Source organism: Eretmochelys imbricata, chromosome 17 (assembly GCF_965152235.1).
Source record: "Eretmochelys imbricata isolate rEreImb1 chromosome 17, rEreImb1.hap1, whole genome shotgun sequence".
NCBI classification, from domain to species: domain Eukaryota; kingdom Metazoa; phylum Chordata; order Testudines; family Cheloniidae; genus Eretmochelys; species Eretmochelys imbricata.
Window position 1 is genome coordinate 3,615,679 of NC_135588.1, and position 22,854 is coordinate 3,638,532.

The 22,854-nt window shown below is 48.3% G+C and overlaps 1 protein-coding gene across 2 annotated transcripts in view; it reads left to right on the top strand.

Moving 5' to 3' along the window:
- Positions 1 to 22,854, top strand: part of P2RX5 (purinergic receptor P2X 5) — a 55,807-nt gene that overhangs the window by 20,651 nt on the left and 12,302 nt on the right. The window contains exons 2-3 of one of the 2 annotated variants that reach the window (XM_077836529.1): positions 17,425 to 17,575; positions 20,941 to 21,012. In XM_077836529.1, the coding sequence (XP_077692655.1) occupies positions 20,962 to 21,012 (51 nt within the window). In that variant the 5' untranslated portion in view covers positions 17,425 to 17,575; positions 20,941 to 20,961. The remainder of the gene's footprint in view (positions 1 to 17,424; positions 17,576 to 20,940; positions 21,013 to 22,854) is intronic. The other variant, XM_077836528.1, reaches the window with a different exon arrangement.

Below are 22,854 nucleotides of genomic sequence, written 5' to 3' on the forward strand. Positions count from 1 at the left end.
GAAGGTGCGCTCAAGGACAGAGTACCAGACCAGTCACCAGATCTGTCCCTTTGTTTCCTGAACCACCTGTCCCGTTTCTCCTGTGCGTGGTCCACCATTATGTTGGACCGTTGGGTCTTACGCACGGTGCGGAACGGGTACTCGCTGCAGTTCACCTCCCTCCCACCCCCCTTCCCTGTCCCTCTTCAGGGACCCCTCTCACGAACATCTCCTAGAGGAGGAAGTCCGCTCGCTGCTACAGGCGGGGGCGGTAGAGGCGGTGCCTCACGGCCTAAGGGGAAAAGGGTTCTACTCCCAGTACTTGCTCATGCCCAAGGCCAAAGGGGGCCTTCACCCAATCCTAGACCTGCACAGGCTCAACAAATTCCCGGTCAAGGCCCGGTTCTGCATGGGCTCTCTGGGCACCATCATCCCTTCCCTGGATCCGGGGGACTGGTACGCTGCCCTCGACATGAAGGATGCGTACTTTTATATCGCCATTTTCCAAGCACATCGGTGGTTCCTACACTTCACCGTGGGCTGAGAACATTATCAGTCTGCGGTTCTCCCGTTCGGTCTAGCCGCAGCCCCAAGGGTGTTCACGAAGTGGATGACAGTGGTGGCAGCCTTCTTACGGAGGCAGAGAATCCGGGTGGACCCGTACGTCGACGACTGGCTCCTGGCGGGCCGATCCGAGGCAGAGGTGTAGGGCCATGTGGAGGTGGCCCTGAGATTGTTCTGCGAGCTGGGGCTCCTGGTCAACATCCCCAAGGCAATGCTCATACCCACGCAGAGAGTGGAATTCATAGGGGCGGTCCGGGACGCAGTGCAGGCCAGGGCAAGCCTTCCGGTATCCCGATTCCGGGCTCTCCAACAAGCAGTGGCCTCCCTGCGCCAGTTTCCAACAACAACAGCCAGGTGGTACCTGCGACTGCTGGGCCACATGGCAGCAGGCACACACATGGTCAGGCATGCCAGACTGAGACTCAGGACTCTGCAGGCGTGGCTCGCTCGGGTGTACCGCCCAGGCAGGGACCCCCTGGACTTGGTAGTGACAGCCCCAAGGGATGTGCTGGACTCCCTGCTGTGGTGACAGTTCCAGCCTGTGGTTTGCGAAGGCATCCCCTTTGCCGCCCCACTTCTGGACCTGATGCTGGTGACAGACGCGTCAGACCACTTGGGGGACCTCATGACGCAGGGGTTGTGGTCCGAGGCAGAGCGGTCGCTCCATATCAATGTGAAGGATCTCCAGGCGGTTCGTGTCGCCTGCCAGACCTTTCATGCCACTCTGAGTGGTCACAGCGTGACAGTTCTGACAGACAACACTACTGCCATGTTTTATATAAACAAGCAGGGTGGGGCTCGTTCCTCGCCACTCTGTCACGAGGCTCTCCTCCTCTGGGACCTTTGCGTAGCCCATGCGATTCACCTTGAGGCGTCCTTCTCCCGGGGGTGCGGAACGAGCTGGCGGACTCCCTCAGCAGGTCGTACCATATGCACGAGTGGACGCTTAGGGTGGATGTCGTGCTTTTGCTCTTCCACAGGTGGGGGTTTCCCCGGGCCGATCTGTTTGCCACCAGGGCCAACGCCCAGTGCCCGCGTTTCTGCTTGTTCTAGGGCCGCAGCCCGGGCTCACTTGCGGATGCGTTTGCGATCCCGTGGAGAGGGGGCTTGATGTATGCCTTCCCCCCGCTCCACTTGGTGCACAAGGTCCTGCTCAAGGTGCGCAGGGACAGGGCAGCAGCGATCCTCATCGCCCCAGCCTGGGCCCGCCAACACTGGTACACATAGCTCCTAGAGCTGTCGGTGGATGCCCCCGTAGTCCTGCCCCTACACCGGGACCTCATTACACAGGACGGCGGGTGGCTTCTCCACCCCGATCTGTAGTCACTGCACCTGACGGCGTGGAGGCTCTGTGGCTAAACGCCCTGGAGAGCCAGTGCTCCCTTCCTCTGCAGCAGATTCTGCTTGGCAGTAGAAAGCCCTCTACAAGGGGGGCCTATATGGCCAAGTGGAAAAGGTTCTCATGTTGGTGTGAACCCCGACAGGTGCGGCCGGTGCAGGCCATTCTGGAGTACCTCCTGCACCTCAAGCAGCAAGGGCTAGCCCCGTCCTCACTCAGAGTGCACCTGGCGGCCATCTCCGCCTTCCATCCGGGGTTCTCGGGGGGGCTCGGTGTTTTCTCACCCAATGGTGGGGCGGTTCCTTAAAGGGTTGGAGAGTGTGTTCCCGTACTCCTGCCCCCCAGTCCCTCCATGAACCTTAACCTGGTCTTTTCTAAACTCATGGGACCCCCTTTCGAGCCCCTCACTACCTGTTCTCTCGTCCACCTTTCCTGGAAGGTGGTGTTTCTGGTTGCCATTACCTCAGCGAGAAGGGTGTCCAAACTGAGGGCCCTCACTTCTGAGCCACCATACACAGTATTTCACAAGGACAAGGTGCAGCTCTGGCCGCACCCCAAGTTCCTCCCTAAGGTGGTCTCCCAATTCCATCTGGGCCAGGACATTTGTCTGCCGGTGTTCTTCCTGAAACCCCATACGGACCCGAGTCACTGCAGCTTGCACACCTTGGATGTGCGTCGAGCGCTGGCGTTCTACTTGGAGCGCACCAAGCCCTTTCGCAAATCCGCGCAGCTGTTTGTGGCTGCGGCTGAGAGGTTAAAAGGCCTCCCAGTGTTGGGGCAGCGGATTTCATCTTGGATTATAAGCTGCATCCGGGTGTGCTATGAGCTTGCAGGTGTTCCGGCCCCGGCGGTCACGGCCCACTCAACCAGAGCACAGGCGACTTCCACGGCATTCCTGGCACAGGTCCGGATCCAGGAGATCTGCAGAGCAGCCACCTGGTCCTCGGTGCACACCTTCACGACCCACTGTGCAGTCAACCAGCAGGCCAGAGAGGACGCGGCAGTTGGCAGAGCGGTCCTCCGAGCAGTTGTTCCATGACTCCTACCCTCCTCCAGAGGTAAGCTTGTAATTCACCTAATGTGGAATGGATGTGAACAAGCACTCAAAGAAGAAAAAACGGTTACTTACTTTCTCGTAACTGTTGTTCTTCGAGATGTGTTGTTCACGTCCATTCCACCACCCACCCTCCTACCCCTCTGTCGGAGTCGCCGGCAAAAAGGAACTGGAGGGGGTGGGGCCGGCGGGGGTATATATGCGGGGCGCAGTGGCGCCACTCGGGGGGCCGGGGGGCCCGCCGGCTTGACGGGAGCTGCTAAGGGAAAAGGTTTCCGACGCTCGTGCACGCAGCGCGCGTGCACACCTAATGTGGAATGGACGTGAACAACACATCTCGAAGAACAACAGTTATGAGAAAAGAAATGGAGTACTTGTGGCACCTTAGAGACTAACCAATTTATTTGAGCATGAGCTTTCGTGAGCTATAGCTCACTTCATCAGATGCATACTGTGGAAACTGCAGCAGACTTTATATATACACAGAGAATATGAAACAATACCTCCTCCCACCCCACTGTCCTGCTGGTAATAGCTTATCTAAAGTAATCGTCAGGTTAGGCCATTTCCAGCACAAATCCAGGTTTTCTCACCCTCCACTCTCCCCCACAAATTCACTCTCCTGCTGGTGATAGCCCATCCAAAGTGACAACTCTTTACACAATGTGCATGATAATGAAGTTAGGCCATTTCCTGCACAAATCCAGGTTCTCCATCCACAGCCTCAGAAACAACTCTGACATCATAATCAAAAAGGCTGACAAAGGAGGTGCTGTTGTCATCATGAATAGGTCGGAATATGAACAAGAGGCTGCTCGGCAGCTCTCCAACACGAGTTTCTACAAGCCATTACCCTATGATCCCACTGAGAGTTACCAAAAGCAACTACAGCATATGCTCAAGAAACTTCCTGAAAAAGCACAAGATCAAATCCGCACAGACACACCCCTGGAACCCCGACCTGGGATATTCTATCTACTACCCAAGATCCATAAACCTGGAACTCCTGGGCGCCCCATCATCTCAGGCATTGGCACCCTGACAGCAGGATTGTCTGGCTATGTAGACTCCCTCCTCAGGCCCTACGCTACCAGCACTCCCAGCTACCTTCGAGACACCACTGACTTCCTGAGGAAACTTCAATCCATCGGTGATCTTCCTGATAACACCATCCTGGTCACTATGGATGTAGAAGCCCTCTACACCAACATTCCACACAAAGATGGACTACAAGCCGTCAGGAACACTATCCCCGATAATGTCACGGCTAACCTGGTGGCTGAACTTTGTGACTTTGTCCTTACCCATAACTATTTCACATTTGGGGACAATGTATACCTTCAGATCAGCGGCACTGCTATGGGTACCCGCATGGCCCCACAGTATGCCAACATCTTTATGGCTGATTTAGAACAACGCTTCCTCAGCTCTCGTCCCCTAAAGCCCCTACTCTACTTGCGCTATATTGATGACATCTTCATCATCTGGACCCATGGAAAAGAAGCCCTTGAGGAATTCCACCATGATTTCAACAATTTCCATCTCACCATCAACCTCAGCCTGGTCCAGTCCACACAAGAGATCCACTTCCTGGACACTACAGTGCTAATAAACAATGGTCACATAAACACCACCCTATACCGGAAACCTACTGACCGCTATTCCTACCTGCATGCCTCCAGCTTTCACCCTGACCACACCACACGATCCATCGTCTACAGCCAAGCTCTGCGATACAACCGCATTTGCTCCAACCCCTCAGACAGAGACAAACACCTACAAGATCTCTGTCAAGCTTTCTTACAACTACAGTACCCACCTGCGGAAGTAAAGAAACAGATTGATAGAGCCAGAAGAGTTCCCAGAAGTTACCTACTACAGGACAGGCCTAACAAAGAAAATAACAGAACGCCACTAGCCGTCACCTTCAGCCCCCAACTAAAACCCCTCCAACGCATTATTAAGGATCTACAACCTATCCTAAAGGATGACCCAACACTCTCACAAATCTTGGGAGACAGGCCAGTCCTTGCCTACAGACAGCCCCGCAACCTGAAGCAAATACTCACCAACAACCACATACCACACAACAGAACCACTAACCCAGGAACTTATCCTTGCAACAAAGCCCGTTGCCAATTGTGCCCACATATCTATTCAGGGGACACCATCACAGGGCCTAATAACATCAGCCACACTATCAGAGGCTCGTTCACCTGCACATCCACCAATGTGATTTATGCCATCATGTGCCAGCAATGCCCCTCTGCCATGTACATTGGTCAAACTGGACAGTCTCTACGTAAAAGAATAAATGGACACAAATCAGATGTCAAGAATTATAACATTCATAAACCAGTCGGAGAACACTTCACTCTCTCTGGTCACGCAATCACAGACATGAAGGTCGCTATCTTAAAACAAAAAAACTTCAAATCCAGACTCCAGCGAGAAACTGCTGAATTGGAATTCATTTGCAAATTGGATACTATTAATTTAGGCTTAAATAGAGACTGGGAGTGGCTAAGTCATTATGCAAGGTAGCCTATTTCCTCTTGTTTTTTCCTACCCCCCCCCCAGATGTTCTGGTTTAACTTGGATTTAAACTTGGAGAGTGGTCAGTTTGGACGAGCTATTACCAGCAGGAGAGTGAGTCTGTGTGTGTATGGGGGTGGGTTTTTGGAGGGGGGTGAGGGAGTGAGAGAACCTGGATTTGTGCAGGAAATGGCCTAACTTCATTATCATGCACATTGTGTAAAGAGTTGTCACTTTGGATGGGCTATCACCAGCAGGAGAGTGAATTTGTGTGGGGGGGTGGAGGGTGAGAAAACCTGGATTTGTGCTGGAAATGGCCTAACCTGACGATTACTTTAGATAAGCTATTACCAGCAGGACAGTGGGGTGGGAGGAGGTATTGTTTCATATTCTCTGTGTATATATAAAGTCTGCTGCAGTTTCCACAGTATGCATCTGATGAAGTGAGCTATAGCTCACGAAAGCTCATGCTCAAATAAATTGGTTAGTCTCTAAGGTGCCACAAGTACTCCATTTCTTTTTGCGAATACAGACTAACACGGCTGTTACTCTGAAACCTGTCAGTTATGAGAAAGTAAGTAACCGTTTTTTTTCCACTCTCTCCTATAGTCGTGTGCACTGTAGTACTGCAAGAGACTAAGGGCTTGTCCACAATGGGAAATTGACCAGAATAAACTATTCTGGAAATAACCCCCCCATGTGGACACTCTGATTCTGGAATAAGAGTGCCTTTTTCTGATTTAGCTAGATTAAGTTAAATTGGAAAGAGGCACTCTTATTTTGGAATAAAAGCATTCACATAATTGAATTATTCCAGAATAACTATAGTGCTGTAAATTCACATCCTACCTTATTCTGGAATAATTTCCCTGTGTAGACAAACTTGATATTGGCTGTCGTAAGGTGTTCTGTCCCCAACAATGGCCATTGCTAACTGCTTCATAGGCAGGAGCAAAGCTCCATTTTATGCTGAAATGTGCTAATGGTTTGTCTAATAGGGTTTATTGATGTATAAGTACCCAGATGAGATGCTCATTAAGGAGACTTGTGGGGGTTAAAGTACTTGCCTTTGTGTGGCACTTAAAGCTCTGAGGCTCCTTTGAATTCCAAAACAGCTGCACAAAAGGAAGGCTGACAATCAGGTTCATCTTGGAAGGCCCCCCCAGAGGAGGAGTTTTGAGTTGCAGGAGTTTCCCAGGGAAAATCCTCAGGAGTTGGGGGCAGTGGGAGAGAACTGTATTTAATAGTTAGTTTTGCGTGAGACCCTAGAGAAACATAGAGGCCCAAGGAAGCTGCTTCTTGGGATAAGGCAGCGGTTCCTTTCTCTAGGGCTTCTGAAAGAGGGGAGTTGCCCATTTGTTACCAAGGAAATAAAACTAGTGTAGATCTTGTAAATAAACAAGCTATAAACAAAATACTTGATCCTGTTTCACCGATTTCTGCTTCAAGCTGGAAACTGACCTGTGACATCCTGCGTCTGCTCCTGCTCAGCAAAGGTGTAACAGCTCTACAACACAATTAACACTGCAATATTATCCTATGGAGGAAATGCATGAGTGGGAGAAGTGGTTCCTAACTCCAGCTGATGATCAGCAGGTTATGCCTTGAAACATGAGGATTTTTGGTGTTTGTGTATAACTACAGAAGCAGGGGTTTTTTTAGGCGTCTAATATTTTAAAAAATATTTCTTTGCCATTTGCCTCAATGACATTCTGCAACAGAGAGTTTCACAGTTTAATTCTGTGTAGCTTTTTAAAAAGTAGTTCCTCTTACTGGCTTTGAACTCGCTGCCTTTTAATTTCAGCCTGTGTCCCAATATTCTTGTGCTATGGGACAGGTTAAAGGGGACCCAGCCTTCTCCATACAATTCATTATTTTATTATATCGCCTCCTACTCTTCTCTTTTCCAGTGTTCCCTTGTATGTAACTTCCCTGATGCCTCCAGTCACTTTTGCTGTCTTCTAAAGCTGTCTGGGAGCCGGGAGTGTGGCTCTAGCAGAGTCCAACCAGTTTTTCTTTCAAGCAGCTTTTCTTTATTAAATGCATTATAAGGCTCCTTGACTTGTAAACCGGACATGCCCTATCTGATGATTTAATTCCCCACAGTTGCTGTTGCTGTAGTGGATGCCAAATCCATTCACAGTGATTGGATAGCACTAAAGGGATTAGCCAGGACTGCCAAGATCTTGTAACAACCCAAACCACAATCATGTATCTCATAGGATCCTGTGTTTTCCCCATGGAAGCTTTGCTGCATTTTTTTTTTATAATTTTACTTCCTTCAATTACAATAAAAAAAAAAAACCTCACCAGCACTGAGGTTTGTACATACATAGTCCCCAAGAGTGTGGTTAAAACCAATTCCAAAGCCTTACAATCCACCTCGTCCTGCAGGAAAGGGAGCATTGGGCTGTTGTTACATTTTCATTTTGCATGAGCTCACTGTTATTCAGTGGAATTCTCCCTCCCCACAACCCCGCCAGACGCGTGGACCACATAGGGAGGGGTTAAAACAGGAAAGCCAACTGGGCAAAGGTTAAGAGCCACTGACCCTTGCTTTTTATTGCCTTGTCAGTACTTACGTGCACACACAAGGCAACTGTACCATTATAACAGAGTGGATTTGTGACATAGCCATATTACCATTTGGGATTAGACTAAATTCACCGTATGTGCTTGTGTTACCTTGCCCTGGACTCTCTTGGAGCAAACGTAGCCAGTTGGTGGAATCCTCATCCCATGGCTGGACTTGCTTTGCGACCTGCTGCCATCTGAGCCATCTATAGGTGGGTGGCAGTGACGTCTTTCCCTGCTTTGTCTAGGCTTTGTCTGAGGGCCATTGTGCACCATCTCATTAGGTCTTCGGTGATGTCAGACTGGTTCACACTCAACACCTTATTCTCCTATCAGTCTTATTCAGCCATCTTTCCCTATGTGGGAATAAACACTCTTTGTTTATCCTCAGGTACCTGGCGAACCACCTCTGCATAAGCTAGTCTTGCCATTCATTTAGATCCTACTGATAGCTGTGCGGTAAGTCAGCCTGGTATTATAGATTTGCTCAGTCCTGTCAATACAGTGAGGATCCATTCTAAACAGAGCAAAGGGAAAGAGGCTGCTCTATCTGCTGAAGTTGCCATTCAAGAACAAAGCCTTGCAAATGACATTCAGCTTCTTTAATTGCCGGACCCTAGCTGGACTTGCTCTCAGCTGCTTGATTTGGGTCTGTCCTCCCTGTCCCTCTCCCCTTCCCCCATCCCAAGTATTGGTAGAATGAAAAGATATGCCACTGTGGAGATCCTGGAGCTCCCTAAGCATTCAGCAGGGTTTGCAACAGTGCAATAGGGTGCTACCCAGACCTCCTGCACAGGGAGATGCAGGGCTTAAGCTTTCCATGCAAAAAGTGTTCTTGATTCCTGAGTGAGGCACAAACAACCTGTCTAGACTCTAGTGTGGGCCATACCTTAACTCCATTTCCTGTGGAGAATACAGTCTGTGCCAGGTGACTTAGAAGAGTATATGCTATTTAAAGAGCAGCCCAGTAATCTACAGGGCACCTTCTGTTCAGAATTCCCTGAGAGCACTTAACAGTGCTAAGAGGTGACTCAGCAATGCTAAACTTTCTGGAAGCCAGTGCTCAATGCTGCATCTGTGGGGTGGTGAACATGTGTGAAACTAATTGGAGAGCAGAACATCGTCTATAGTGCGCTCCAGAGTTCTGTTGCAACTGGGACATTTGAGCTTCTTGTAGTGATTCAGTGGCATGTAACTTGCTCATTGCAAATATTCCACCTCTGATCATCACTATGCATAGTCAGACTCCAGGTTTGAGACGGGATCAGTCAGAGGGGACTGATTGGCTCAGAGGATTGCTAAGGAGACAAGAAACTTTTTCTTCTCCAGGTCACAGATTTGAGTCCTGCCTAGGCTGAGTAATGACTGGAATGTGTTACTGTCTGATGGTAGCCTGTGATGAAGGAGTGTGGTGAGCCTCAGTCCAGTTCCTAGAAGTATAACAGGACTAAAATCACCACTACTAGTTTGGGCCACCTTGTTGGTCATCTCAACAGAGCAGCCCTGGGTTGCATGAGCTCTGGGGACTGGATTCCTTTCTCATTCCTACATGTCAATCATGAAGCATGTTGGCAAAGAGCCATTTGTGTACTAACCAGTGGAGCAGAGACCTGCCACACCTAGCCAAGAGCAGGATTTTTGCTTTGAGTTATTAGTTTAACATGAAGGCAAGTTTTTATTAAAAACTGTCAGTTTTCAGGCCATTGATTTAACATTTCCCCCAACAAGGCTTTTGTTGGCTGGCATTAGGAGGTCAAAGCACTGGAATGCAGCATTGCAAAATGCTGACTGTTCCGTCTACTGCTGCACTCAGTCTTCCAAATGATTTTGTATGTGTATTTTTATTTCATTTCAGTTTCCCTTTATGGTGCCAGCAGTTTAATCCATCAAGCACTGTCTTATGAGAACTTCCTCAGCTCCACAAGATTTCCCCACCATTTGTTCGCAATCCTTCTCCACTGATATCTTGGATCCTTGGGAAGGGGGAGGGGAAGTAGCAAGTACTTCAGCCAGTGATGATGATAAGGCCGTGTAGGATGTGCCTACATGCAATACAGATCATTCAAGGACTAGGAGAGCACTGGAAGAATGAGGAGATGATGTAACCTGAAAGCTGGTGAACTATAAGGTAGCTATAAGGTTCCCCCCCAACCCCGCTCTCCTGCTGGTAATAGGTCACCTTTCCTGATCACTCTTGTTACAGTCTATATGGTAACACCCATTGTTTCATGTTCTCTGTGTATATAAAATCTCCCCACTGTATTTTCCACTGTATGCATCCGATGAAGTGAGCTGTAGCTCACGAAAGCTTATGCTCTAATAAATTTGTTAGTCTCTAAGGTGCCACAAGTACTCCTTTTCTTTTTGCGAATACAGACTAACACGGCTGTTACTCTGAAACCTGTCATTAGAAGGTAGCTTGTTCTTTAGGGCAGGTCAGCTTGTACCATAATTAAAGGGTGTCAGCGCAGCTGTTAGTGGGAGATAGTTGTGTCACCGGTATTGTTTCACCAAACCAGAGGGTTAACAAGACTGGGAAGCAACATGCAGAGTTGAGATTCAGTTCTGCTCTCTTGGAAGCCAATGGGTGTTTTGTCATTTGGTTTAATGAGAGCAGGATTGGGGAGATAAATCGAACAGAAAATACCTGGCTGTCTCCTGGAACCTGGATATGTTCCCATTTCCCCACCCTCGCAGGCAGGTTTGGGTGCCCCCTGGGAGAGATGGAATCCCAGGTTTTATGGTGTGTTGCCAGTCCCTTTGCATGGAGATGCCAGAAATCATATTTCCAGGTGCTCCTTTTCCAAGAGTGTCTGGGAATGAGATAAAATAATTCAGTCTGCCAGCCAAGGTGGAATTGGTCCCATTGGTTCAACACTACAAGGAAAAAGAAAGAAATTATTCAAAAGGTAAAAATGCTCCAAACACCTTTCCAGTGTTTCTCTGGGATTCTGTCTCCTTTTTCTTTCAGACCCCAGGATTCAAGGACATGTGCCTAATTTGGGTCGACACTAGTTAGAAGGACAAAGGTTGCAGCTGATTTTATCAAATTTCAAATGCTATTTTCATGCCTCTGATTTAAAAAATAAAAATCCTTCAACTTGTTTATAACCATGGCAACTTGCAGCCTGATTCTGATTTTCATTTTGTTACGCTGCACTGACTGCAAAGCCACAGCAGAATTAGAGGAGAAATCTAATGGATTATATTTGGAAAATTCTGCCTTGGCAGATTACAGTTGTATTTTCCTCTTTGCGCTCTATTTCAGCTAAACATGTCCTCTCCAGAGAGAACCAGCACTGTGCACTTGACGCTGCTATTTTTCACCCTGTTTTATATTTCAGTGTGCACATCCTGTAGTCTTATTGCAGCCATCTCTCTCCATCCTAAAAAAATCACACTGTGTGAAGAAGGAAAAATCACTAAGGAGGGAGCCTCAGCCATGGGTGTTGGTCCCTTGCCAAGATCTGCAGCTCTGGACCAATGTTGGGCACAGCAGTGTCCTAGATAGAGAAAATATGTGACAACTCCCATTTACATGGGTCATGTTCTCTGCCTCCCATCATCTCAGTAACCAATCTGCTCCCCACCTGTAACTCCCTCCTTCAAAAAAAGTGTCCCTGTTTTGGTCAATTATTTGTTGTAGGAGCCTTTCTTGCTCCTAGAAAGCCTCAGACTCTCTTATCCCAGCTGCTGTGCCTCTGAGGCCCAAAGTTGGCTGTTAAATGGACTGATCAGAAAAGGGTGAAGTGAGAACCAGGCAGAAAGTTAACATATGGTGGAGAATGGTTTTGGGACTGTCCTGAGTTCCCAGTACTCATGATCTATAAGGCTCCAGTTTATAAACAAGGTCAGAGTTGGAGTGGTGTTCTACTGTGTGCCTCCCTGGTGGCTGCTTGGTTGACCACAACCAGAGTCTGGTTCATCTCAAGCCATTGTCATAGAAAAGAGCATCGTGCAAATGGGGAAAAAACAATTGGAAGAGTATAAGAATAGTATTTGGATCTTAAGACCCCAAAATGGAAAATGAAACTCATCCGCTTTGTCGTGTTTGTGTCTTGTTTTGGGGCAGGACCATGATGATAGCTGTAGTCAGAGAAAACAGAATGAGAGAGAGAATTGCTGAGGGAGTTTTTATTGCATTTTCAGGGTATGCATTTGGACCAACATTTAAGTCTTGTGAAAAACAAGCTTTTATAAAACCTAAGACCCATAGAAACGTTTTCATTATTGTTTTAAAATTATTCTATAGGAAACGGTAATTTAAAAAACAACCATTCCCCTGCTTGTCTGCAGATCTGGTATTCCAACATTCCTCTAGACAGTTAGGAAATCATATTGACTAGACACTGACTAGTTTATTTTCACCAACTAGTGCGAACAGTTGACCTACCAAATGTACAATAAAATACTTTTGTTTGGTAACCCAAGTGCTGATTGTAATATAGGCTAAAATAATGTACTTTTCAAAAAATGTTTTGTAATCTAGCCATATTTATTTTTATGGTTTTCAATTCTGGTTGTTTTTGCTACAGATAATCATAAAATCAGTTAGTCTTTAAGGTGCCACCAGACTCCTCATTGTTTTTATAAAATCTGTAGGTTAGTCTCCTACATTGCTCTTTGTGCTGGGAGAGGGCGTTTCTGCCAGTGTGAGATTTTGGATTATTCCAGATGGGCCAAATTCTCCTTGCCTCAGCACACTCGCAAGGAAGTCAGTGAGAGTTTTGCCAGAATAAAGACTGAATAAAAGTGAGCAAGGACTTTAGGATTTGACTCCTCAGGGTGAGAGAGAGAGAGAGAGAATACAGCTCTCTGGTTTTAAAGGCTCAGCCTTAAACCTGTTTTAAATTACTATTGTTTCTGGACTGTGGGGAAAGGTACAAGAGAATCATCCAGCACTTTCTGGGGCTGACAGAATTTATCAGGGACTTGTGCCTGGGCAGATGAATTCAGTGAGAATCCCTTTCTTGTTACTGCAGTACTGGCTGTAAGGAAGGTGCTTCTGCTTGCTTAACAGCAGCTGAGAAGGAGGGTGGAGATCTGCAGTTTTTTACAGGGATTGGTGTAGTCAGGTTTCAATGCAAAGCACGTGTGAATGATCCAGTGCTGCCTTTTCGATCTGTCACTGATGCAGAGTGAGCCGGGAGAATGGGGCAGGTCGGTTGGAAGGGTCTGTGTCTGTCGCTTTTTGATTATAAAACCGAAAAATATGTCATTGCAAAGAACAAGAAGGTGGGGATTCTCTATCGAGTGGTGCAGCTGTCCATCCTGGCTTACCTGGTGGGGTAAGTGCGGTCAGGGTCACTCTGTGCATAGGATACTATCTCAGTTACATCTCAATGGAGCTTGGTGCCGTGGCTGTTACGAGAGACTGTATGTACAAGGAGGGCTCTATAATGCTTTACCTGCCTGAATATGAATATTTGGACTTCCTAATCAAAATAGGGATTTTGTGTAATGTAAGAGGCTAATATCTAGATTTCCCCAGTAGAAATATTTAGCTTTCCCCTCCCCCATTACAATTAGGTTTAAAAATAGAGCAAATGTTACTATTGCCTTATGATGCATTATTTATATCCTTATTTCAGTATTCTGTAATTATGGTCCCAAACCACTGTAGCTAACCTCTTTTAGAAGCTGAAGTGTTTGTGGCCATTATTGCTGACAATCAGGATATGCCAGGTGAGGTTTGACTCCGTGTGACTCTATTAAATGCAGGATTGTGGGTGTGATAGTGGCTGTCTGAGTGAACTGAGAGCAAAATGGGCCCGTACTGAGTGGCAAATTCCTTAGCTGAGCAAGCCGGAATGGGGGCAGTCATGGGAACGCGGAGAGAGGTGGCATGCATGTCTGCTGCCTCACGAGTGATTCAGAGCAGGACTGGCTGGCAGGGCGATGGCTCCGGCACTGCTCAGAGAGGATCCAGTCCTGCTACATCCTGAGCGCTCTCATTGAACTCAGTGTTTCACTCCTCACAGGATCAGGCCCTGAATGATCAAGTTCCATGTCCCAACAGGCTGATGAATTATGTGTAATGCATGTGCTGTTCCTCCTGGAGTATCAGGGGCTTCCCAGAATGATCCAGGATGCTATCTGGAAGAGTCTCCAACCCAAAAACAAGAGCTGAGCTGTTTGTCCTTTGAGTGCCTCCACCCTTCCCCCACCATAACTGAATAAATATAGCAGAGTCACTCTCCTGGTTGGGTTTATTTATAGAACGTGCACAGTTGCTGTCTGTTTGTACATCTGTTAGTGGAGGAGGAGTGGAGTCTCAGAAGCCTGGCATGTTTTAGCTGTTAAAGGAGGAATCCTATAGATATGATACCCCTTCCCCTGAGAAAAGAGGATACTAAAGTGACTTCTGCCTGGGAGACATTGAACGCACTGGGTGAATGGGCTGCTCCCTTTCATTGGTGTGTATAGCTCCATGCATCCCTGTAGTACCATATAACTAAAGGTGATTGTTATTGTGTTGACCCCTTTGCTGCCAGGCTGGGCTTACATCTCAGGCATTAGTATGATGGTTTTGTTATTCACCAGTGTCCGTTCAGATGAGCATCCCTGGAGCTCGGGCACATCTGCCCACGCTGGATGCCCTGTTACATTCGAATGGGGAAAGCTAAAGACCTGCCTCAAACTGGGTCACTGTCAAGTCCTCACTGCAAAGAGCTGGTTTTCTTGGGAAGGCAAGAAAGTCTGAGAATTTTCTGGGGGGGGCTTTCTTGGTTTATTCTTAATCTGCCTCTAAAAGCAGGCATGAGTTAGGCATGTGATGTTGCTATCCCCAGCCCTCATGGCAGCTGCTTGCACATGCTGCATTCAGTGGCATGCTCAGTCCTTAGTGCATTCCAAGGGTTCCTACAAACATTGCCTGCTCCCCACCCAGTCTGTAACCTGGTCATTTAACTTGCCTGAGGTTCTCCACTGATTCGTTGTCTTGGTGACTGACAGCCCTAACTCTGGGGCAGTCCTATAGAGGAGCTGGCAGGCACCTCATTCAGTTCTACAAGGGCTTTACTTCTCCATTCCCCCCAGAACAGTTGGATCCTAGTGGGAATCAGTGACAGACCCTTCTTTCCAAACAGTAAAGGGGCCAAGGAGGGTGAGGAAGGGAGGCTAGTTTGAGCTCTTGTGTGCAGTGAGAGATTGCAAAACCGAGGATTAGGTAGTTTGGGAAGGAGAAATCAGAGGGGATGTAACAGCAGTTTAAGACTGTGATGGGCCTAGTGCAGGGGTTCTCAAGCTGGGTCACGACCCTGTTTTAATGGGTTTGCCAGGGCTAGTGTTAGACTTGCTGGGGCCCGGGGCTGAAGCCCAAGCCCTACCACTTGGGGCTGAAGCTGAGCCAAGAGCTTCAGGCCTGGGTCGCAGGGCTAAGCTTACAGGCCCCCTGCCTGGGGCTGAAGCCCTGGGCTTCGGCTTTGGGCGCCCAGCCCTAGCTTGGGGTGGTGAGGCCTGAGCTTTGGTCCTCTACCCAGGATGCAAATGCTGAGGCAGGCTGAGGCTTGGGTCCCGCCTCCTGGGGTCGTGTGGTAATCATAAATTCTAAGGTACAAGCTGAGCCCTGGCATAAAGCGGGTACAGTTCTCACTGAAGTTCAGGGGCACCTAGGTGCCTTCTTACACCAGGATTGTAATTGGCCTAAATACCAGAGCTAGATTTAGAAAGGGGCTGGATAGTTCTGTGAACAATGCTGCAGGCTAGGAGAGAGGCAATTGGACCTCAGGCTTCGCGGTGCCAGCTGAGCAGGGCAGGAAGGAACCTTGTGCAGTGTGGCGCAGCTCACCGGGTATATGGTGCTCGGGGTAGGGGGATTGCTTCTCTGGTATTTCCCACTGCCACAGGCAGGAGACCAGATTTGCCAGACCAGGTCTCACCTGGGGTGGTAAATGCTGCAGTTCTGTGAAGCTCCCTTTGTCTTTGTCCATGACCAGCAGTGTTTGGATTTTCCCCACCCCTACCTATGCCTCTATGGAGATGTTACACTCTCCCCACAGCCAGAGGTGTCCATATGGCTGCTGCACTCCTGCCGCAGTTGGCCCAGGGCGCAGTTCATGAACACACAGATCTGACTTCTGGGTATGAAAGGAGGGAGTGGAGTGAATTTAATGCTCCCAGTTTGATCTGCTAAACCCCACTAAGCATCCAAGCCTGGAAGTCCCACTTCAACATACAATGGGATCAGCTGCTGCCAGTGTACTAGGCGACACTCTCTAAGCACTGCCTGGCACACAACCCCTTCCAGCGTTCCCTCACGTATGGCCTCTGCTAATTGCTGCAGCTCCCTCGTGTGCTGCAGGGGTGATCCCTCCTCAGCGGTGCCAGTTCAGCTTCCACTCCCTTTGGTCTCAGGACTCCTGTTTGCGACACAGTGTCTTGGTGGGTGGGACTCATGTTCCCAGTCTCTCAAGGAAGGTCTGTGCCACACTCTGAGAGTTGTTCCTCATGCTGGCAGCACCTGAGCCAACCGAGATACGCGCGTTGCTCAGAAGATGGCATTGGTGCTGAGGTGACGACTTTAGGATAATGCAAATATTCCCTGTGGATTTCTCTAAGCAAATCCCTGCTCACCTTCCTGGGTTGTGTCTCCCTAGCATTGACCTGCTGCAGGGCTGGCAATTTTGTGGCAGGTTATAAAATGCGTATTATTTATCTGTATGATCAGGCAGAGTCCTGGGGGCTGCTTGGGTCTCTCCGGTAAATATGTCTCCCAGATGCCAAAAAATGACTCTCCCAAAACGTATGTCATCGGTAATAGGAGTCTGTAAATCCCAGGTATATAGCAGAGCAGGATGATACTAACAGAGAGCCAGGGCCTTCACTCTTTCCTATAGAAGTCAATGGGAGCTTTGTCTGCGTAAGAATTACCTGGGCTTGGGCCATATATGCTACCAGATACACAATAGCAGCCCCTTGACCTGGCTGCGGATGGTGAGCTGAGCAGGGGACCAAGAGTCCGGAGGCCTGGGCTGTAATGCCAGTTCTGCCACGGAGATAGTGTGATGCGGGGCAAGTTGCTTCCCTTCACTTTTCCCCATGTGTTGAATGAGAATAACGATACTCTGACCCCTTGGCAAGTGCTGTGAGATTGATGGATGGAAAGCGCTGCATATTCTATTAGCCATAGTGTGTTGGGTGCATTGGAAACATTCAGGAGTTGAGATCATTAGGGGATTTGCTGGACAGGTGACTTGCATCAAAGGGCTTAACCTAAATTTGGAGCTGTGGCTGAGAGGGGTTTGGTATCACTTGTATATTCTGACTTACCCTTAAACTGTGCTTTACCTGGGCACAACCCTTCTCTAGCTAACTTGCCACATTGGCCCATTCGGCTGGCCGTCCTGGCTAATGCTGCTGCCTGCTGTGTTGTTCACAGATGGGTATTTGTTGTCAAGAAAGGCTACCAGGACTCGGACACCTCCATCCAGAGCTCCGTCATCACCAAACTGAAGGGCGTGGCTTTCACCAACACCTCGGAGCTGGGGGAGAGGCTGTGGGATGTCGCCGATTATGTCATTCCCCCACAGGTTTGCTGAGTCCCCTTTGCTTTATTTCTCACTTTCTTTATCTAGAAAGACTGGGGGCTAATTCCTGCTTGGTCGCTATTGGCGAGACAGCGATGAAGTTGCTAGTCCCCGTAGCTCTGTGAATGCCCAGGAGAGGGGCTACCAGAGAATCTCAGCTCTGTGTCTCCTTTTCCAACAAATGTTCAGCCAGCCTCCTATCAGCCTTGGATGGATGTCAGGCCAGGGTGCTGATCCAGCAAAGCGTTTAAGCATGTGCTTAAATTTAAGCAGGTTAGTCGTCCATTGACTTAATTGAGATGGCTCACCTGCTTAAAGTCAAGCACATGCTTAAGCAACATGCTGGATTAGGCTCTACCTGAACAGAGCAGGCATGAATAAATGCAGTGCCTATCTGAGAACTCTAGGGGAAGCCCAGAGGAGGAGGCGGACGAATCAGATGATGATGGTGCTGAATATGTGAATTGCTTAAATGAAGGGTCTGGTTTAACCCTCCGGGCTCCTTGCTCGATTCAGTTCAAATGTCAGATGTGCCCATTTCCTTGGCCAGCTGTCCCTGCAAATATGGGCTGGCCCCTGTCTGGGAGCACCTCTTGTGAGTGCACATACTGGATAATTGAGGACTGGATTGGGAGCTGTCTGACTTGCACTCACCAGTGGCCGTTTGCATGTCCACTTTTGTTTGCACAGTCAGTTGCATGTGCACAAAAGCATGTGCAGGAAAAAAAAAAGGGGGTGGGTGGGGCTGAAAGTCTGACCCTTCCCAGTCTTTGACAGACTTTTACAAGACAGCAAACACTGAGGCAGTGCAGAGGACAGTAAAGCAAGAGCAATGTACTTGGCAGCGTGTTGCAGTCCTCTGTTGCTACCCTTTCTATGCAGTGAAGTTGTACACGCCAGTAAGAGCTTCCATCTCATGCCCCAGTCTGCACTCACTCAAATTTGGCACCAGTGCTCTGCACTGCTCACTAGCCCACCTGCACTTTAAAACCAAATCTCATCGCTGATGTGAAAAATGTGGCCTCCAGTCAGATGCTCGACATGAAACACGCAGTAAGACTCTGTGTGATAAATGGTTGCACTGCCTGAAACTCTGTCTGCCCTAGGTGGTGTCCAGGACTTTCATGCCCATTGGACCAGGTGTCATGTGTGTACGCCCATCCGCATAAACCAGGCAGGGACGCTGATAGTTATTTTCCACAGGACTCATGCGCCAGGATTTGCCACTGGCCCTCTTACTGTGTGTCACTCTGTTGGGGTGCCGCCTGGTGTACTGCATTTTAAAAAAACGTCCACCCCATCTCTAGCGATGGCACTCTACAGTACAGGCATTTGGGCCCAGGCGTCATTTCTCTGCAGTGTTTCAGTGGATCAGAGTGGGATGAATAGGGAAAAGTGGGTGTATCTGAAGCAAGCAAAAGCTGCAGGTTACTCTCATGGCTCATTCCCACGGTTCCTTATGTTTCGCTCTGACACTGAGCTGCCTCACGCAGTTTGGTGGAGGGAGGGAGTGGTTTGCTCTGCAAAAAATCATAAAGCAAAATATGCTGTGGTTGATTCCTTTATCACAAATACTGCAGTCTCCTGCAGTAACGCGGCAAGCTGCTGCAGCGCCAGTTACTGGATTGTTACTGGAAAATACTGGGAGACTCCCACTGTCATAGCAGCAGCATTTGTGGTGGTGAACCTTGAACACACATCCTTTTCCTTCCCAACTTGTTCAGTCGTCAGATGGAAGCTGCTCATAGAACTGACACAAGAAGGGACTGTACTTTGAAAGGAGAGTGAACGGAGCTGGTAAATGCTGCTTCCCAAGGTCTCCAGAGCTTTTGGTTTATCCTCTTGATTATGCTTCAAGGTTAATGCATTTCACTCAAACCCACTCCCAAATGCCCCAGGTGCTGCTGGTTGCTGGCCCCAGTAATAATCGATGCGGCAAAACAGGATGCGATGTTAGAGCCAAATGTATTTTTAAAAGCCAAGTAATGTTCCACTAAATAAAGTGTATTCCATCGGCTAACCATGCAAACACAGTGCATCACAGAACCCCTCACTGGTGTGGATATAAGAACATCACTTCCAGCATGTTTAGCCAATGCCATTAATAATACAGAACCAGTATGCTTGTGTCTGTATGTCAGTGCAGCAATCAAATCTATTCTGTCCTATATAGGTTTTTATCCCGCGTTCATCACTATAGCATCTGAGCACTTTCCAGCAGTGCATTAAGTAATGTGACCAACATCTGATACACACTTTTCTGTCATCCTCTCTCGACAGGGAGAATTGTATGTGCAGTGGAGCATTTTGTTTTGGGAGCGATTGTTTGTTTGTTTTTAAGTGCCTGTTGCCCTGAGTTTATATTGGAGAAGGCAGGTCGGAGAAGTGCAGATGGCATTTGGAGCAGGAGGTGGTGAGAATTTGGGATGGTCCTCGGTTCTGGGGGCATTCATTCCAGTCTGGGACCAGCCCCCGGAGAAGCACTGTCTCCTGCACCGGTAAGCCTTACCTGTGTGGCAGACAGTTCCATCAGGCCTGAGGGGTGGAGTTGTTGACCATAGTCCTTATCCTGGAGCTTTAGGCTCTTTTACACATGCTATTGAGACAAGCCATTGAGCACCTTGAAGATAAGGACCAAGACCTGAACCTTGACTTGCTGTTCTATAGGATGCAAGTGTAGAGAGTGGAGGAGAGTTGGCATTTCTTAAGTACAGAAGGCTTCGTGCCCAGGTCTATCACATTGCTGTAGTTCAGATGAGAGGAGACCAGGGTGTGTATAACCAGGTCATTGCCCGCTAGGATGGGACAGAGTCTTCTTATCACCTGGAGATGGTAGAAGGCATTACTTGCAGATGCTGCTATGTGAGAGCTTAGGGCTAGTCTACTGCAAAGTGGTTTGTGTGGTCATGGCAGAGCGCTGGGAAAGAGCTCTCCCAGCGCTCTAAAAAAGCCACCTCCACGAGGGGCGAAGCTCCCAGTGCTGGGAGCACGGCTCCGAGGGCTGGCGCACTGTCTACATTGGCACGTTACCGTGCTTAAACTTGCTGCGCTCAGGGTCGTGTTTTTTCACACCCCCCACCCGAGTGAGAAAGTTGCAGCGCTGTAAAGTGCCAGTGTAGACAAGCCCTTTGTGCCCGTGAGGACTCCAGGAGCAGGAGCCTCCTAAACTATGGACTGAATCAGATTAGTGGGAAAAACTGATCAGCCGAAGACGCTACCACCTGAGCAGTGCTAGATAAGAACTCGGTTTTATTATTATAAAACAACACATCTGTTGTGATGGGTTCTTATTAGCACTAATGTTTTAAAGCGGATCCTAGGAGATAAAAAGGGTTTATAAATTTTCTTTTCTTCTTTTTTTTTTTTAGGGTGAAAATGTTTTCTTCGTTATGACAAATCTGATTGTGACCCCAAATCAAAGGCAGGACACATGCCCTGAGGTAGGAAGAACTGCCCCCGCTTCCTTCATTTCCCCCCCCCAAAAAATATGGATACGAATGAACAAAGAGGAAAGTTGAGAAACTTGAATACTTGAGAGGCTGTGAACATAGCTGGGGGGGGCAGGTGTTTTCTCAGGCCTGTAGAAGAGTAACTTGACCAGGGAAGAAGTGGATTAGCCCTTGGGGAGTGCAGAATCGGCTGGCTTAATTTTCAGAGGTGCTGAGCACTTTATATCCTCTATTGACTTCAATGAGAAGTGCAGGACCTCAGCACCACTGGAAATCAGGCCATAACAGCATACAGTCATTAGAGAAAGGTAACCTTTTAGCTAAGGGAGAGTGGTCATATGAAGAGATCAAGTGGAGTCCAAATGAAACAATCCTGGGTTTCGTGTAGAGACGACTCTCTTGCAGTAATGCCAGAAGAAAGAACCTGTAGCTGGGGGTGGTCTCAGAGCACCCCCTCATGGCATGAGGTAGCCCTGCAGGCACCCAGCCTTATATCCCTATTAGTTCTTTACAATAATTTACAGGCCGGAATACTTAAAATAGGATCTCCCTTTGTGAGATCTTATCTATTTAATCTTCTCCCAAATACAAACTCTTTTAGCCCGTTGGGCCAACAACACTTCTCCTTCATTCTGGACTCCCCAGCCTTCCTCCTGGGGCCTATGTGCTGATTCAGACAAGCTTCCTCTCCTTTGTTCAGGAGCCACACAGACAATCTCTTGGGGCCCGTGTGCTGTAGCCTTAAACCAGCTTCTCCCAGCTTTGTAGTTTAGTCCTTTTCTCCCTGGGCAGGCAAAGGGCAGCAGTCCTGCTATGTCTCCATCGTTATGAGGGAACAGGCGCACAATGTCTACTGCCCTCGTTCCCAGAGCTTGCCTTGATTGGCTAGGAGAGAGGGGATCCTGTCCCCATCCTACACTAAAAGAGACAGTACCCTGGATTTTCTGCAAACACTAATTATTCCCTGAGATCACTTCCTCTCTCCCAAAACTTACCTGACCCCTAGTCCCTGCCAGCCTTAAAGGGGACAGTTCACCTGTTACAGGCCCCAACCTGAGAGGTGCTGAACACCTGCAGTTCCGACTAACTCCGGCTCAGCACCTTTCAGGATCGGGTCCTAAATTAGGCAAGGAACAGGAGTTCTTTCCAGTCCTATCATAAAAGACTGTTCGTTAGTGCCAAGAGCCTGAGCTGGCTGGGCTGCTGTCGGTCATAAACATGTAGAAATGTTTTGCTCCATTATTTACCATCTCACCAGTATCCTTACTGACTTTGCCCTATCCTGGGCCAATTTTTGTAGCAAACCCTCAGGCAGTTGGGAAAGCCAGTGTGTGTGTTGGTAACAAGCTCTCAGGGCTGAGGCCTAGTTAATGACAGTCATTTCCTCTGGCTGGGCTCCATGTCTGTCTGAAGAGGTCATCTGAAATTAAGCACTCTGGAGGCCTACCAGACAATGGAGCTTAGCTGGGTAAGACAACACTGCCCTCAAGTGGCCAGGTTAGCATAGCATGCAGAGATGGAAGAGGAATAAGAATGTGTCCAATCACACAGGATGTCTCTGCTTTATTTCAGAGTGAGAAAGTTTTTTAGGTTAAAGCAAAGGTAGCGTTATCCCATCATTTTAATAATAGTTTGTTTCCTCCTGCTTGTTTTTAGAGACCTGTGGGAGCCGGGGAGTGCAATCTGTTTTCCTCTCATTTTCCTCTCTCTCAATTGTTCAGATGCGAGTGATTGGCATGTCATAAAAAATAACATGATAGATAGACCCAGTCCCAGGGTAGGTTACTGCAGGGCTGTTCTTGAGTGCTAGCGTGCACACCCCATTTGTTAAAC